At 39.6% G+C, this 15,367-nt stretch overlaps 1 protein-coding gene across 1 annotated transcript in view; it reads right to left on the reverse strand.

The window, feature by feature from the left end:
• CCDC57 (coiled-coil domain containing 57) overlaps positions 1-14,853 on the reverse strand; it is a 78,868-nt gene extending 64,015 nt beyond the window's left edge. Inside the window, exons 1-8 of the mRNA XM_054978784.1 lie at positions 14,796-14,853; positions 13,232-13,326; positions 9,771-9,898; positions 9,023-9,431; positions 6,738-6,846; positions 4,544-4,645; positions 2,973-3,130; positions 608-682 (exon numbers count right to left, since the gene is read on the reverse strand). Coding sequence (XP_054834759.1) covers positions 608-682; positions 2,973-3,130; positions 4,544-4,645; positions 6,738-6,846; positions 9,023-9,431; positions 9,771-9,777 — 860 coding nt within the window. The 5' untranslated portion in view covers positions 9,778-9,898; positions 13,232-13,326; positions 14,796-14,853. The remainder of the gene's footprint in view (positions 1-607; positions 683-2,972; positions 3,131-4,543; positions 4,646-6,737; positions 6,847-9,022; positions 9,432-9,770; positions 9,899-13,231; positions 13,327-14,795) is intronic.
• Between the last annotated feature and the right edge of the window lie 514 nt (positions 14,854-15,367).

Here is a 15,367-nt window from a genome sequence, read left to right on the forward strand (position 1 = left end):
AACAACCACTTTAGGAGCAAAAGAGGGCTTGAGTAGTCCCAGCAGCACTCCAAAATTACCCTCATGCTATATCACAAACAGCATTTGAAAAAATGTCTGCTTAAGACCTTTTTTTGGCTAAAACTCTTGTACAGAGACACATCAGACATGCAGTGCTAGTGAGTTAGTTCTTTGGCTCCTTGTCAACGGCTGATTCTGCACATGTTGGATAATGCACTTTCAATGCACTTTATCAATCGTTTGAGGTGGATTTTTTGTTCCGCACACAAAAAAATCCGTTCCAAATGATCTATAAAGATGATTGGAAGTGCATTATCCAACGTGTGTGGAATCAGCCAATGAGTTTTCAAATAGCCTGGGGTAGAAGGAACGTAAATTAGAAGTAGCTGTTTGCCAGTTTGGTAACAGTGTAGAACAATGCTTGCAAAAAAAAAAAAAGTTAAAAATGTAAGAAGTATTTCCACATGATAAGACATCATCATCTGCGGGCAGTCATATTTTTAGTTACATGAAACTACTGTATGGCAATGTGTAGAATGCAACACACTACTTTTTATGATACTGTCAGTACACTTAAAATGTAATATCGTCTCTTAAAAGTACTTACTTTCTCTCAAACAGTTCTTTTTCTTTTTTCCAGCTCAGGTGCACTGAATCAAGCTTCCTTTCTAAATCTCGTATCCTAAATTGGTAGGTATTGGAGGAAAATAAAAGCAATGTATTATATGTAAAGACGTATGGCACCACCAGCAAGGGGATTTCAAGGCAAGTTAGAAGCAGAGGTGGTTGGCCATTGCCTTCCTCAGCACAGTCTTCCTTGGTGGTCGCCCATCGAAGTAATGACCCAGCTTAGCTTCCGAGATCGAGCTATACTATGCTGCCTTCCTTCCTAGAATGAGGATAAAGTCTGAAGAAGAATATACAAAGAACAATGAAGAAACTGAAGTGAGATCAGAAAGCAATTGAAGCTTGTCCTGCTACAGAACGGATTTTCTCAGGAAGAGGATCTTACAGATTGAATCTTGTTATGATGATGTTGTAAGGTATATATCCACACTAAAATTCTTAAAGCATTTCACTCTGAATAGTCCCCACCCGATGGATATAGTTTGAGAGAAGCTGTCATTTGGACAAACCCAAATAAACAAGAGTGATATTTTTGTGGGTCAGGTTCATGAGAATAACTGAAAATTTTCAGCCCATAGTACAATCCTGAATCCACTACTGCAGTTGCTGATGTGTCTATCAGTGGATTAATTTTTACCAATCATATCTCATGATTATTAGAAATACAATTCTAAGAAACACCATTCTTATAATTATCACAACTATTTCTTTGGCAGCATCTTTCATATCAATTTCACTGCAAAATTCCTTATATTTAGCCAAATCTTTTAAAAAGAATTTTCAGATTCCATGCTATATCTTCTTCCAGGAGAGGAGAGATGCTGTGACTGCTCATCCAAAACCTAAGACATTTTGCCATTTGCCATTTTGCATCTTTAGTAGTTATATCACCTATTTAGTCATTATACTGACTAGGGAAAGTTTTCAAAACTAGAACAATTTTGTTCTTTTGATTTTATTTTCTATACCTTTTCTGGGTTTTTTAAAAAAATACTTTATTTTTAATTTTAATATTGCAACAGAACATCCTATGTTACTAAGCTTTTTGCAATAACTTCTTAAAGTTAGACAAACATAGTATAGGCGCTGACATAATTTATTTTATCAAAGATCATCTATGCCTTTTGTTAACAAACTTAATTTATTGTTTAAGTAAGTTTGTGTGTTCTGAGCTGGGAGGACTCCATTTAAACTTCTCTCACCCTATGTTGATTGGCCAAGTTACTGAGAAAGTACACGCAAACCTTTTAATGCAGTTGGGTGATTAGAAATTAGAAACTGGCAGAATTGTAATGTGATACACCTGTAATCTACAACAGATTTGCTGCTCTTTAAACCAGGAGGCAGCGACAGCTCCTTTAGCATGGATTAGTAAAACTAGAGCAACGAGGCACCCACCTAACACTATTCAACTATATTTGATAAAATCAGCAATTATTAAAGTGCGTGATCCATAAATATTTAAAGCCTAAAAAAAGAAACTGAATGTTTAAAAAAATATTTTCTATAAAAACCACAACCACACTTCAATTACTATCTAATCTCGCTTACTAAGTGATGGCCTGGGTGGCAAGATAAGGAAAGGGAAAAGGGAGCTCCAAAGGACTGCAAGGAATGTTCACACAGCATGTCTCGGAAAATAAGCACATCATCCCAGTCAAATGTAACACAATTCAGAAATGTGTCGCTGCACTGAGTTAACCCCACTCTCAGTCTTCCGCTCATCATACATGTCTGTTCTTCCCTTTCCCTGTCCTGCAGCCTTTATTTATTTACTTCGGCAAATACGGGGATCTAATTTACTGATTAGACTATTTTTTTTAACTTGATTTGAGCAATTCCTTTTCTGTTCTGGAGGAAGGGGAAACTGTTTCTTGCACAAGTGTGTAGCTCTGTATCATAAATGTGTGCGATTACACTTTGCTATAGTGGAAATGTGATCATACCTATCTCTGCAAAACTGAAAGTCGTAATATAACACACTAAAGAAAAACACACTGGCAGCCACACTGGGGGTAGTGTTTTGGTACTGGATAACGAAAAACCACTATTATGTAAACAAAGGGCTCATATCTAATTTGACAGAGATTAAAGGAGTGTAACCACAAGCACATAGGCAATACAGACACTGCAAACCAGCACTATCAAGTCTGAGATACATTAAGCGGTGCCATAAAAATTGTGAAGTGAGCCACTGTTATGTTAGATGTGATCCTCAAGGAGAAAAATATAAACATTTTCCTTTTGCAAACATGAAAAAGCTCAAAATATAGAACAAATTAGTGGGAAGAAAAAAGAGGTGGGCTAAAAGGCTTCTCTAAAACCTCAAAGGAACAATACAGTACTGAGCATCTTTTACAGCCACAAGATCCTTAATTTCCCAGTTCTTGCATTTGACTTCTTTCTCCAGCTCTAAATTAGCTGCTTCTGCCGCTTTCATTGATTCTGCTGCTTTCATCCCAGCATCTTTCAAAGCTTCCAATTCCTTGGTCAACAATTTAACCTTTCAAAGAACAACAACAACAAAGAAGAAAAACAACATAGTTTATTTCTTCTCCATCCCAAGCCTGATTAGACACAAGACTACAATCATAAAGTAAATTATCAGGCAACTTTATTTTCTGAACCCAATCAAAGAACACAAATATATTTTCCTAAAGAGATTTAAAATATATTTAAAATTAAATTTTGATATATCTGAATTGAGAACCAGAGTTTGTAAGCAACTGGGAAACCGTTTGAAGTGTGTTTCCACCCCATGTTTTCCGCTATCGATGGCTTGGTGTGATGCCTGAACTGGCACACCACAGTTTGCGCACCTACAGACTGCAGCCTAAGCAAATAGAAAATGAAAAAAGACAAGCAATTTTAGACCAAATAAAAGACCCTGTGTGATATAATGGTTTGAGCAGAATCTGGGAGATCAAATCTGCACTCTGCCACAAAGCTCATCGGGTGATCTTGGGCCAAGAACTTTCTCTCAGCATAATCTACCACGCAGGGTTGTTGTGAGGATGTTGTGGGGGAATGGAGACCCATGAATGCCAATCAGAGGAAATGTGGGATAAAAGTGAATTAGACTGGCCAACCAACTGACCACGCTTGGGTTCTAAACTATGATTTGATGTGATGTCAGAATTGCTCCACTGAACTGACTTTTACTGACCTAGGGTGTAGTTATAAACTGAATGAATGCATACATTTTGAGCATCTTCACTTCCCTCAGAAATCTTAACAATCCCCGAAAGAATGATCTGAAAGTTGATGAAGATCTCTCTCTGGAAGCTATCTTTAGACTTTGTCCAGCACACCACCTTGGCACTTGCCTTCTCCTTACCTCCTTGCATATGATGATACTTTATTGAACTAATCAATTTAAATAAATGTTCATGCTATAATTGGTGCTAAGGGGACAGGAGGGTAAACGGAGCAAGGGAGTATACTCCCTGCAACTTAGAGATGGGGTGGGAGTAGGGAGATGGATATTTAGTATATGCTCATAAATGCTTTTTAATAAATATCCAATAAAAGCATCTTCCCAACTCAGGATCAACACATTCATTCTATCATCCTTAAACATTTTTATACAGAATGTAAAAATCGAGCAGAGCAGAGTGGATCTCATGCAGTGGTGATAACATTAGGGGCTGGATTAACATCTACGTCCACTCCCATCTGGACTAGAGCACATTTATTTCTAATGACAGAGAAATGGAGGCCGGATGTAGGAAAATAATACCGTCTCTGAAATCCATATGCTACTTAATGGGAAGGCTGATCAAGAATTCCACTGGTCATGGAAATAGGGAAGAACATAATTCTTTACATATCATAGGAAAACTAACTAGGAGTAATCATGAGTATGTTGATTTTTTGGCATTCCTATATTCTTATCATATTTTGAAGGTGTACTCACCTTAAGCTCATGAGACAGAACTAAATTGCTCATTTCATCTGCTTTCTGTTGAAATTCATGTTCTCTTTTTTTCATTTCTGTATCAAATTCCACCAGAAGTTCCTGAAATGGAAAACACAGAATTGTATAAAATGACATAAACACAGATTTTAAGACCCACAGAGCTGAAGCAAATATATGTTGAAAACATAATAAATATTGCGTCCTTTTGTCGTGACAAAAATATGTTACATACATGAAAGACTGAGAAAGAGATTTGTATAAACTTGATGAAACTTTCATTGGTATTAATAGGTAAATTACTCTGCAATCTTAAACAGGTCTACTCAGAATCCTACTCACGTCTATTCAATAGGATCCCACTGTTAATCAAGTAAAATATAAGTCGATTAAACAATGGGGGCTAATTTTGTTGAGGCTGTTAGTAGTTTTGAGACTATTTTAGTTACTAATTTCAAAAGCATAATCATGTTAATCTGGTGTAGCAAAGCTAAAACAGAGATTAAGAGGCACCTTTAAGATTAACCAAATTTATTCCAAAATAAGCTTTCATGACTCAGAGCTCAGCTCGACTCTGACTCGAAAAAGCTTATGCCGAAATTAACTTGGTTAAGTCTTAAAGGTACCACTTGATTTCTGTTTTATTTCTGATATGTATTAAGAAATAAAAACACGAAATTATTTAAAAGATGGTTTGAGAGATAGATTTTGTTTATTAAGTTATTTGATATTTCCTTCAGTATCTCAAAACCTGTATTGCTAACAGGCCAATGATCAAATAAACATTGTTTGATAAGCTGATAGCTTTTTAAATAGCCACATGCAAAGTTGGAAGGAAAAGAACACTGAAATCGGAGAAGCAGTAATTGCTGGCAACGACCAGCATGTTTATTTAGCCTTCCTAACTGCCTAAAGCTGCTCATGATTTATAGCAATGACCTTCCTGAAATTTCAAGGTTGGCGAATTTAGCAGAGCATTTCAGCTAAATCCCGTGGCAAGTGTCTTACACCATCTCATTTTACTAGGCACAATCCTACCAATTTTTCCCCAGTGGGAGGCTGCCAGAGCAGGGAAAAAACAAAGAAATAAATGCCACCTGATACCTAGAACAGTGAAACAATTTCAACACATTATTTTTTTACCTTAAGAGTCAGAAATACAAAACAAAATCTGAAAGGATTTCATGGGGGAAAAAATAAAATTAGCTACATTTCCACAAAAGGACGTGTCAGCCTTTCCTGCTTAACTGGTGTCCGAGGTCAGTCTCACCAGGAGGCCCGGATGAGCCTCATCCACCACCACCCCGCGGCCGCACAGCACTCACCTGGGGCCCCACACAAGCAAGCAGCAGAACCCAGCAGCAGGCATGTGGCAGCAGCATAGGAACAAGGGAGCCACAGTTGGAAGAGGCTGACCCGGCGGCAGACAGGCAAGAGCGATCAGCGGCAGGCCACAGCGAGGTTGCTTGGCCCACCCCATGAAGACGCAATGGCCAAGCCAGCAGGAGGAAGGATCAGCCAGGAACCTTGGCAGCAACAGCGCCAAGCCATCGCAGGCTGGCTTCAGCAGCCCAGTCAGCTCCCCCACCCCAGCTGAGACACCTGCCGACCCACGCAACCAGGCTGAGGCCACGGGCCCTCCAATCCCAGTCCAGGAAACTGCCAGGGAAGAGGGAACCACTGGCACTTCTGGCCCAGAGGGCAGGGGACCTGGCATGAGTGAAGCAAGGGCAGGATGGGACCAAATGGGGAGGGCAACAGCCACAGACAGATGGCTGCAACAACCAAGGAGGGCTGCTTGGGCACCCCTGGCCCAAGTGATAGGCCATAGGGGCAGGCTCAGAGGGAGGGGGAGGCAACTCACTTAGGAGGGAGGTATAAAAGAGGGCCGATGCCTCTGGCTGGGGAAGAGAGCCGGAGGTCTATTCCTGATGCTAAGGGACGGCCTCTCAGGTGGGAGAGGAGCTCTAGGGACTGTGGTCCCATCACTTATTGTACTGAATATGAGGCCTAAAGGAGGCGCACTCTCACATGGCACAACACCGGTGTAACTGTGGAAGCTGAACAGGCGGCCTCTTGGGGGATAGGGGCGGCCCCAGGGGCGCAAGTGCACAACCAGAGCCACTGCAGAGTCGCAGCCGACCATCCCGGCCAAGGAAAAAACCTTACAACTGGTTTATGTATCTTCCTATACCTGTCTTTGCAATGCAAGTTCACCTTCTACTTCCTGAAGTTTTCTTTCTAGTTGTCGTTTCATATTCTTATATTCTTCACGATGATGATCGATATCAGAGTCCTTAGAGCTACGACACCAAACAGTTAAAACAGCCAAGGTAAACATATTTCAATAAATAAAGTCCAGTGAAATAAATAAATAAATCCAGTGAAATCCCATTTACTTCAGCTACAGAATAATGGTTTAAAATGACTAACCTGCAATAAAAGTATGCTATATTTCAAAGAACTTACAGAGTAAAATTGAAATGAAATTTGAAAAAGAATTAGTCCTAGCAAACTGGACTTTGGGGGGATAAACTGCAGAATGTATTGTGTGCTTGAATAAAGCCTTATTTCTATTTATGCTCTCCAGAATTAGAGTTATCCACCCTAACTGCAGTTGCATTTCAAATGCACTGAATGTGGTTATACAATTCATTTACCCAAAACAACAGTACAGCATAACTAGCAATCCAAGTCCTTTGCCTATTTTAGGTAACAATAATACTGGGGGTGTGCAATCTGGGTCCAGTAACCAAGTAAAGAAGATGGATTTTTGCCAATCCAGATAAATCCAACTTTCTCAGAGCAAATTAGAGAATCCTGGATCCGATTCGAGCCCCAGCTCAAGACCCCTGGATAAATCCTCATTAATCCAAGTAAACCTAGGAAAAGGTTTCAGCCTCTTGGCTGGCTGTTTCCCTGTCTTCTCCTGGTTTTTTTTTCCAAGAGGGGAGGGGAAGGAGGGAGGGGGGAGGGAGGAGAGTGAGCTCTCCTTGTTTTCCTGGCTTCTGAGAGTGACACTGGTTCAGTTGGGCTAAGTTCCAACAGTGGCCTCTGCTTCACATTTTGGTTTGGGTGGAATTCTGTTTTGACAGGATTCTCTGGTTTGATGTTGGTCTCCTTGCTTCAGTTTGGTTCTGCTGGGCTTTCTCTTGCATTTGGGAGTGTGCCTTTGGCCAGTGTCAGTCTTGCCCATGTGTTTCTATCTGAGAACCTCCATAGAAATGTTTTCTCCATAGGAAACAATGGAGAGTGGCAGGGGCCCATAGAATTGTATCCTGGAGTCCAATCTTCCTGAAACTTGTCTTTAGTGGACATTCAGAACTAGGTTCCCTGAAAACTTGGTGAAGTTTGCTTGAAAAATGCCCCTACTACCAGCCCTTTCTTCTGCTGGAAATTTTTTTAAATAGGGCAAAGGCTCATCAAAGCAGTTATATTGCAAAGGAGGAAGAGCTGACTAAAGCAAAAAGGACACTGGCAAGAAGTACCTTCTAGTGTTGATTCCAACCAGCACCAGTCTACAAAAATCTATGATGCCTGCAGGGGTCATGATCATTGTTATATAACAATACACAATATATTGTACATAATTTTCTAAAAGGATAAAAATCTTAAATATATAAAAAATTCATTATATATCCTCTTGCATAAAGGCTTTAAGCTGTTTTCAATGTGTTACTACATTATAGCAACCAATTATAATACACATTTAGGTAGTAGCTATACAATAAGACAATTTTGATTTAAATTAAACTTTAGTTCTTGGTGATTTAAATTACCTTGATTAAATCAACCTGATCTTATTGTGGAGTGCACCAGGTGTTTGCAGAATGTATCCCAAGAAAATGATGCGGTAACTCTCACATCTGAGCGTTATCTCTCATAATCACACTCTGAGTTATCATTCTTTCCTTGTTTTCAAAAAAGCTAGATTAATTACAATTACAGTGTATTTCATACATATTAAGTATAGATGGTTGCTTCTGCAGATTAACTGTAACTGTGTGCTATACACAACCATGACTAAGATTATTTTTTCCTACCACTTATTTCTTATATGTGGTAAAATGGCAATTTGATACAATAGAACAGGAATGTACCATATTTTAACTATTAGTGATTCCACACACATTGGATAATGCACTTCCAATCCTCTTTATAGATCATTTGGAACGGATTTTTTTGTGTGTGGAACGAAAAAGCCACCTCAAACAATTGATAAAGTGCATTGAAAGTGCATTATCCAATGTGTGCGGAATCAGCCTATATGTACGCAATGATATAAGAGGTATAAACTATACATTATCCATCAGTTAGACTTTGCTTGACCCCAAGACTTGGACATTTAAATCTTTGTTATATTTATGCAAATAATAATAATAATAACATTTGATTTATATACATTTGATTTATATTTTACATTTATTTGAATAACATTTGATTTATATATATTTGATTTATAAATCAGACCTATCTTACCTGTGAAGCCGCTGCAAATCTAATTGGTGTTCTTTAAGCTTTTGTTGATACTGATACTGTAGAGCTTCTTGTTTTTTGGTTTCCTGAGTAACTGCCTGTTGCAGCTTATCCACCTGAATTCTAAGGTCACTAATTTCTGCCTCCTTAGCATTTTCAACTACTTTCAACTGGGTGAACAAGGAGTCATAGTGTTCCAGTTCTCTATCTCTCTCTTGCAGGACTTTAAGGTTATAGGTGAAATCGTCCTTTAATCTGTTGAATTTCCTTTGCATTTCTTGAAGTTGTTTTTGGGTTTCTTGCAGAGTTGTCTTCTGAAAATGGATCTGACAAGCTTGTAGCTCTTTCAGTTCTTGTTCTTTACAGATAAGAAGTTCAGTTAAATCTTTTTCTGTGTGTAACATTGCTGAACCTGAGAAGGATAAAAAGTGTTAATTACACAGAGAAGAATATAATCCTAATCTATTATTTTTCTTAATTGTAATGTCAGCATCACAAATTCTTCTTTCATTGCCCTCACCCACAGAAGTGAAGCAAGTGGTAACCAGAAACAGGGCTTTTTCTGTGGTGACTCCCCCCATTGTGGAATGACCTCCCTCCTTGAAGCAATTCTGGCTCGTACTTTTCTGGCTTTTAAGTGCCAGTGAAAACATTTCTCTTCACCCAGGTTTCCTCTCTGTACAAGAGCAGCAGCCAGCTATGATACACAAGAGGCTTTTTAGAGAAGGAAGAGCAAGACCTAGAGGAGTACCTTTCATCCAGTTCTAAAAACTACAAGAATGGCCTTGCTGTTCCAGTGCAGTTACAGTCTTGTACAGATCTGCCTTGTATAGGACGTTGCGGTCTCCTTTTCATTAACAATCCAAATCACAACTCAACCTGCAGCAGACATGAGGGTAAAAATAATAAAACAGTGATTAGATTTCCTAGATCCAGCAGCTGTACTGAGTATAAACAGTCGTTCACCCTTGTGCTTTAGCAATCAGTGAGATGTTTCTATTAAAATTCAGAACCTTTAAAATAATATTTTCAGGGAATATATTAACCCTGATTTAAAATAATATTATATTTAGTATAGTGTTAGTATATTACTGAGGAGTTCGTATATTCAGCTCTTTAAGTTTGTCTTGTTACATTCAGGATCTCATACATTCTGTTAGGGAATCTCCTCTGCAGATCCAAAGGGCAGGGGAAGCTCTACCCTCTAAGATTTGGATCTTGTGGTATTAAAAAAGAACCTCTTGAGGCAAGGCAATTGGTAAAGCAGAACAGAGTTTATTAGGACGGCCACCCGATGTAAACCAGAGAAGCTAGAATGCGTGAGGCCATTTCAGTTTCAGATTCATACAGTTCAGTACATGTTACAGTGTTTTAAGAGTACAAAAATTTCCTTCACACTTTAAAAACAGTACTTCAAATATGTATTTTGGTCCAGCAGCAACTATAGATAACAATGCAACTATAATCTAGCGGTTTCATATCATAGCTTCCCGAGTTACTAATATGAAGAGGTCATTTAATTCCACAGATTATCCTCCAATAATCTGTCTCATATCAAATGCCTAGCAATTTTAAGTATAATAATATTTCTAACTTCCACTCTATATTCTTATTTATAACTGGCATCTAATTATTTTTACTTTTTCCTCCATCATCCTTTAAAAATATATTCTAATTTCTACAAAATCCATAGATTTTTATTAATTTTGCAAGAGTTTTTTTCCTAGTGAAGCTAACTTCCACTAGAAAATAAATAGTATTCTGGAAATAAAAAGCTTATATGGAAAACACGGCTCAGCTCCCCCTTTCCACCTGCCTATACTGAACTTTCAATTTTATTACCCCTCAACTGTATACAGATTCAGCAGAAATCAAGCTGGACCTGTGAATATTAAATCTAGTTTGACTAGAAGTCTTTGAACCAGTAAAGCTTCCCTAACTGCTTGTGTCATGACAGAGTTTCTTATCTGTAGAAACCACGAGGAACAGTAACAAAGATCAGACAGCCATCTCTTTCTAATCCAATGCTCTCTCTTTAACCTTTTCAAAGAAGCAGGTTCTCCACATCAGACAGCCAGATATAGTATCTCCAGTGAGAGTAGAGTTGTTTACGTATGTTTTCAGTACAGGCCCAAAGTTCTAGGGCATTGCCAGAAATTGAGAAAGCCTTGCTTTTTCGATATATCGTCGAAGGCTTTCACGGCCGGAGAACGATGGTTGTTGAGGATTTTCCGGGCTGCATTGCCGTGGTCTTGACATTGTAGTTCCTGACGTTTCGCCAGCAGCTGTGACTGGCATCTTCAGAGGTGTAGCACTGGAAGACAGATCTGTCTGTCTTTCAGTGCTACACATCTGAAGATGCCAGCCAGTCACAGCAGCTGGCGAAACGTCAGGAACTACAATGTCAAGACCACGGCAATACAGCCCGGAAAATCCTCAACAACCTTGCTTTTTCGTTAATGCCAAATTTATTAGTTCATTGCTATGAAAGGAAAAAGTAACTTTGTCTATAATCATTGTTTTCAGCTGTGCATTCTCTGCAATAAAAATAAATGTTAACTACTTTCACGCAGCTCTCATAATTCCAATAGAATAATTGCTTTTCACCGCAGACAAAATACCAGAGTTTATGTGCTAGGAAAATGCAGTAGTCCCACAGCCTTAAGGAAAGCTACATTGATCTATACATGTTCCAGGCTGGCAGTGTTGATTACACAGCAGGACAGAAACATTTTATGAATGCAAGATTTTTTTTCTTGCACAGGATTGACAGTAAGGCTGCTTCCACACGTGCCATTTTAAAAACTGAGCCTAGTGCTTCCCTGTTTCTCACAGTGGCTATGGATGGAGTGTTCAGAAAGATGCTCCACCAGCAGCCGTCCTGCAGTTCTTCATTTAGTCCACAGAAAAACAAAATCGATCTCCAGTTTTAATGGGAAAGCCCCAGAAATGCTGTGAGTCGTACTCACAATGAGCACCATGTTATGAGGACATAATCCAAGGCCTTCTTCTGTTCCATGTAAGGACAAAACCCTGTGTGAACACAGTCCAAGAGAGATCTGGCCGGGAAATCTGCATCATTGCACAGATCTCTCTTGCTGGATTAGAGCAAGTTTCCAAAATTGCAGAACTTCCAAAACAGCAGTACATGCTGCCAGCTGCCAGACTAGATCACACAGAAGTGGCTTGTTCAGGTTAACACTCCAATCTTTCAAATAATGAAAATAATATTGGATAGTATGCCCTAATATTAGTATTAAAACTAGACTGATCTTAATGGATCCGAAATTCAACCTGGTTTTATTGCATATACATATATACACATATCTTATATATACACATGTATATATCTTATATATACACATGTACATATAAGAAAATGCTCACTTGACTAGGCAGAGTTGAAGATGTACTGGTATTAGTTTATTATATCACAGAATTAAAGAACTTTGATGAAAAGTATTAACTATATTTTTCTGCCAGGCCTCCTCTGCCTTTAATAGCTAGGGTGATAGGTATAAATATACCAAATGAAGTTCTTTACAAATATTGTATGATAGGTTGACCCTACCTCCAATTTATGTGATTTGTTTTTCACTGATATATGTAAGACTTTTAAAGCTTGTTTTACTGATTTTCATTGTTCACTGCCTTGGGGACCAGAAGTTGAGTGGAATGGTGGCATATACATGTTTTAAATAAAATAGATAAAATGAAGACCTTTTATCTGTCTGGAAATCCCACCAATGAGCTACTTTCTTTTCTATTAAGAGTGTCTCAGACATTACTGAAGGTGTATTATGCATTTTCTATTCAATCTGCTACTAAATGCACAAAAGTGTTATTAGATAATATAAAAAAGGTTCTAAAATCTCTCTCTATTAAAAAACCACATTTTCCAAAATTAAATGATTTTTCCTTCACTAAACAAAACAGAATTTGATGCTAAGCTACATGAAAACAGGCATAAGAACACTTTAGTAAAACGCTTTTTAATAACCAACAATTCTGACACATGTTCCTTTGGTTAAACTTATCAAGACCTTTCTAATGGCCATAAGAGAATGAAACTTAAGACTATGTTCTTTACTAGGCTTTTCCCTCTCTATTTTTGGAAACAAGAATTACATGTGTATTTTTTAGGCTGAAGCTTACACAGTTTGCACTAAAAGAATTAGCACTAAAAGAATTAATCTCTGCCATAAAACTTACCAGTCCCTTAAATCAGTGACTGGAGCCATGAACAGACAAGACAGAACTCTCTACAAACTTGAAAATTCTCCTAGATTTACAGAAGAATCTGAAATCTTAAAAACAAAACATTGTGAGGTTAAAAAAAACCGAAATAAAAGAAGCAGCACCCATAGCATTAAGAAATTAATGCTCTCGGTGGCCATTGCTAGGCAACCACAGCAATAATGTTAGCCTTCAAACTTTGGTTCCTCTCAGTAAAGGGAGGGGACAAGCCAGGCTTTTCCACATAAAACTTGTCAGGGCCAGACCTGGCAGCAACCATCAGACATCTTACAACCACGTGACTTACACGGCTCCCCCAGGACCAGCTGCTCTCTACAGTTCAACAGCAGCTACCCCATAAAAATCAGGGTGGGTGGTGGTGGTTAGTCAATCTGGGAAACCAAAGTTTGAATCTTTACTCTGCTATGGAAGTTGGCTGGGCGACCTTAAGCTTGTCATACACACTCAACCTCACCTACCTCACAGGGTTGTTGTGAGGATAAAACGGAGGAAAGGAAAATAATGTAAGCTGCTTTGGGTCAACACTGAGGAGAAAGATGGGGTATACGCATGGTTGCCAACTCTTGGTTAGGAAATTCCTGGAGATTTTAGGGGTGGAGCCTGGGGAGTGAAGGGGAGGGACCTCAGCAGGTACCCTCCAAAGTACCCATTTTCTCCAGAGGAATTGATCTCTGTCATCTGGAGATCAGTTGCAATTCCAGGAGAACTCCAGGCACCACCTGGAGATTGACAAGCCTGGGTATAAATGAAATAAACAAATAATAAATATAGCTGAAGATAGGTGGCAGACAAAAGGCTGGTAGGTGGGTGCGTGAAGAGAAGGCAGGCAAAGATGAGGATGGGGTTGTCAGGAGGACAGAAAGAGGGAATAGTGTTGGAAAGGGGATACGAGGGAAAATGAGGTTCCCTTTGCAAGTATTTGGTTCTTTGGTGCGAAGCAGGCAATTGGCATCGCATATCTTGGCCAGACTTTTCCCAGGGAAAGTCTACCAGAGTGAGGGAAGAAGGAAATGCTGGAAAAGAGCAGCTAAAGGTAGGTTAGCAGGAGAGTGGCAAGGAGAAAGGAAGCAAGACAGGGGAGAGGCTTTGGGGGCTTTCATGGAATGGAAAGACGAAATTTTGCCGAAGAGGAAAATGAGATATCCTCTACACACCGCAAATCCTTGCAGCTCCCCCACTTGTATAAATCTAAAAGGGAGGCAGGAAAGGGAGAAAGAAGAAACGAAATTCCTCGCACAGCTAGTTCATAATTGATCATACAGTAATTATGAAAACAATCATTCTGTGGTGTTTGTGGCTCCAGTGCAGGAAGCTGGAAATGACTGCGCCTTTATTGAACTCATACTGACCGCCTCCAATCCCCGTCCCAAACAGTATTTACTCCAGCACGCTTAAGGTGAAACCGGCTTTGCAATAGAAAATACTATACGTCCACGCAAGGAATAGTTAGATTTGGGAATGGAAATGCTAATAAAGGCCCCAATGAAAGGGACGCACACGCCCTGTCCCACATACAAACCGGACGGATCTTTCTGTTCTGCAAACGGTTCAGTCCCTGGGTGGCGACTGCAGGCCCCGTTTCTATGGAAACCGCGGCACCTGGTGTAACTTGAAAATACTTCCCGGGACCACGTGCCTTGAGCCTTTCAGGGCCGTCCCTGCCTCTTCTCCCTGTCGTGAGCTGCTCAGCTCTTTAGCAAGGACGTCTAACGCGAAGGAACTCTACATTTGTCCCATCCCAGCCAGATAACTCTGATGTTCTCCAGGACCCCCGTCTTCTACCAAAATTACAGCATTACCAAGGCTTTAAAAAAAATTATTTACTTCATTAATGCCCCAACTTTTCCCCTAGGGAGGTTCCAAAGCAGCTTATTATATCTTCTCCTCTCCTCCATTTATCTTCACAACCTAGGGTTGCCAGCTCCAAGTTGGGAAATTCCTGGAGATCTGGGGAGAGAAACCTGGAGAAAGCAGGGTTTGGGGAGGAAAAGGACCTTGGCATGGCATAATTCCATTGATTCCACCCCCCAAAGTAGCCATTTCTCCAGGTGAACTGATCTCTGTGGCCTGGAGACCACTTGTAATTCCGGG

This window comes from Eublepharis macularius, chromosome 4 (genome assembly GCF_028583425.1).
Source record: "Eublepharis macularius isolate TG4126 chromosome 4, MPM_Emac_v1.0, whole genome shotgun sequence".
NCBI lineage: Eukaryota > Metazoa > Chordata > Lepidosauria > Squamata > Eublepharidae > Eublepharis > Eublepharis macularius.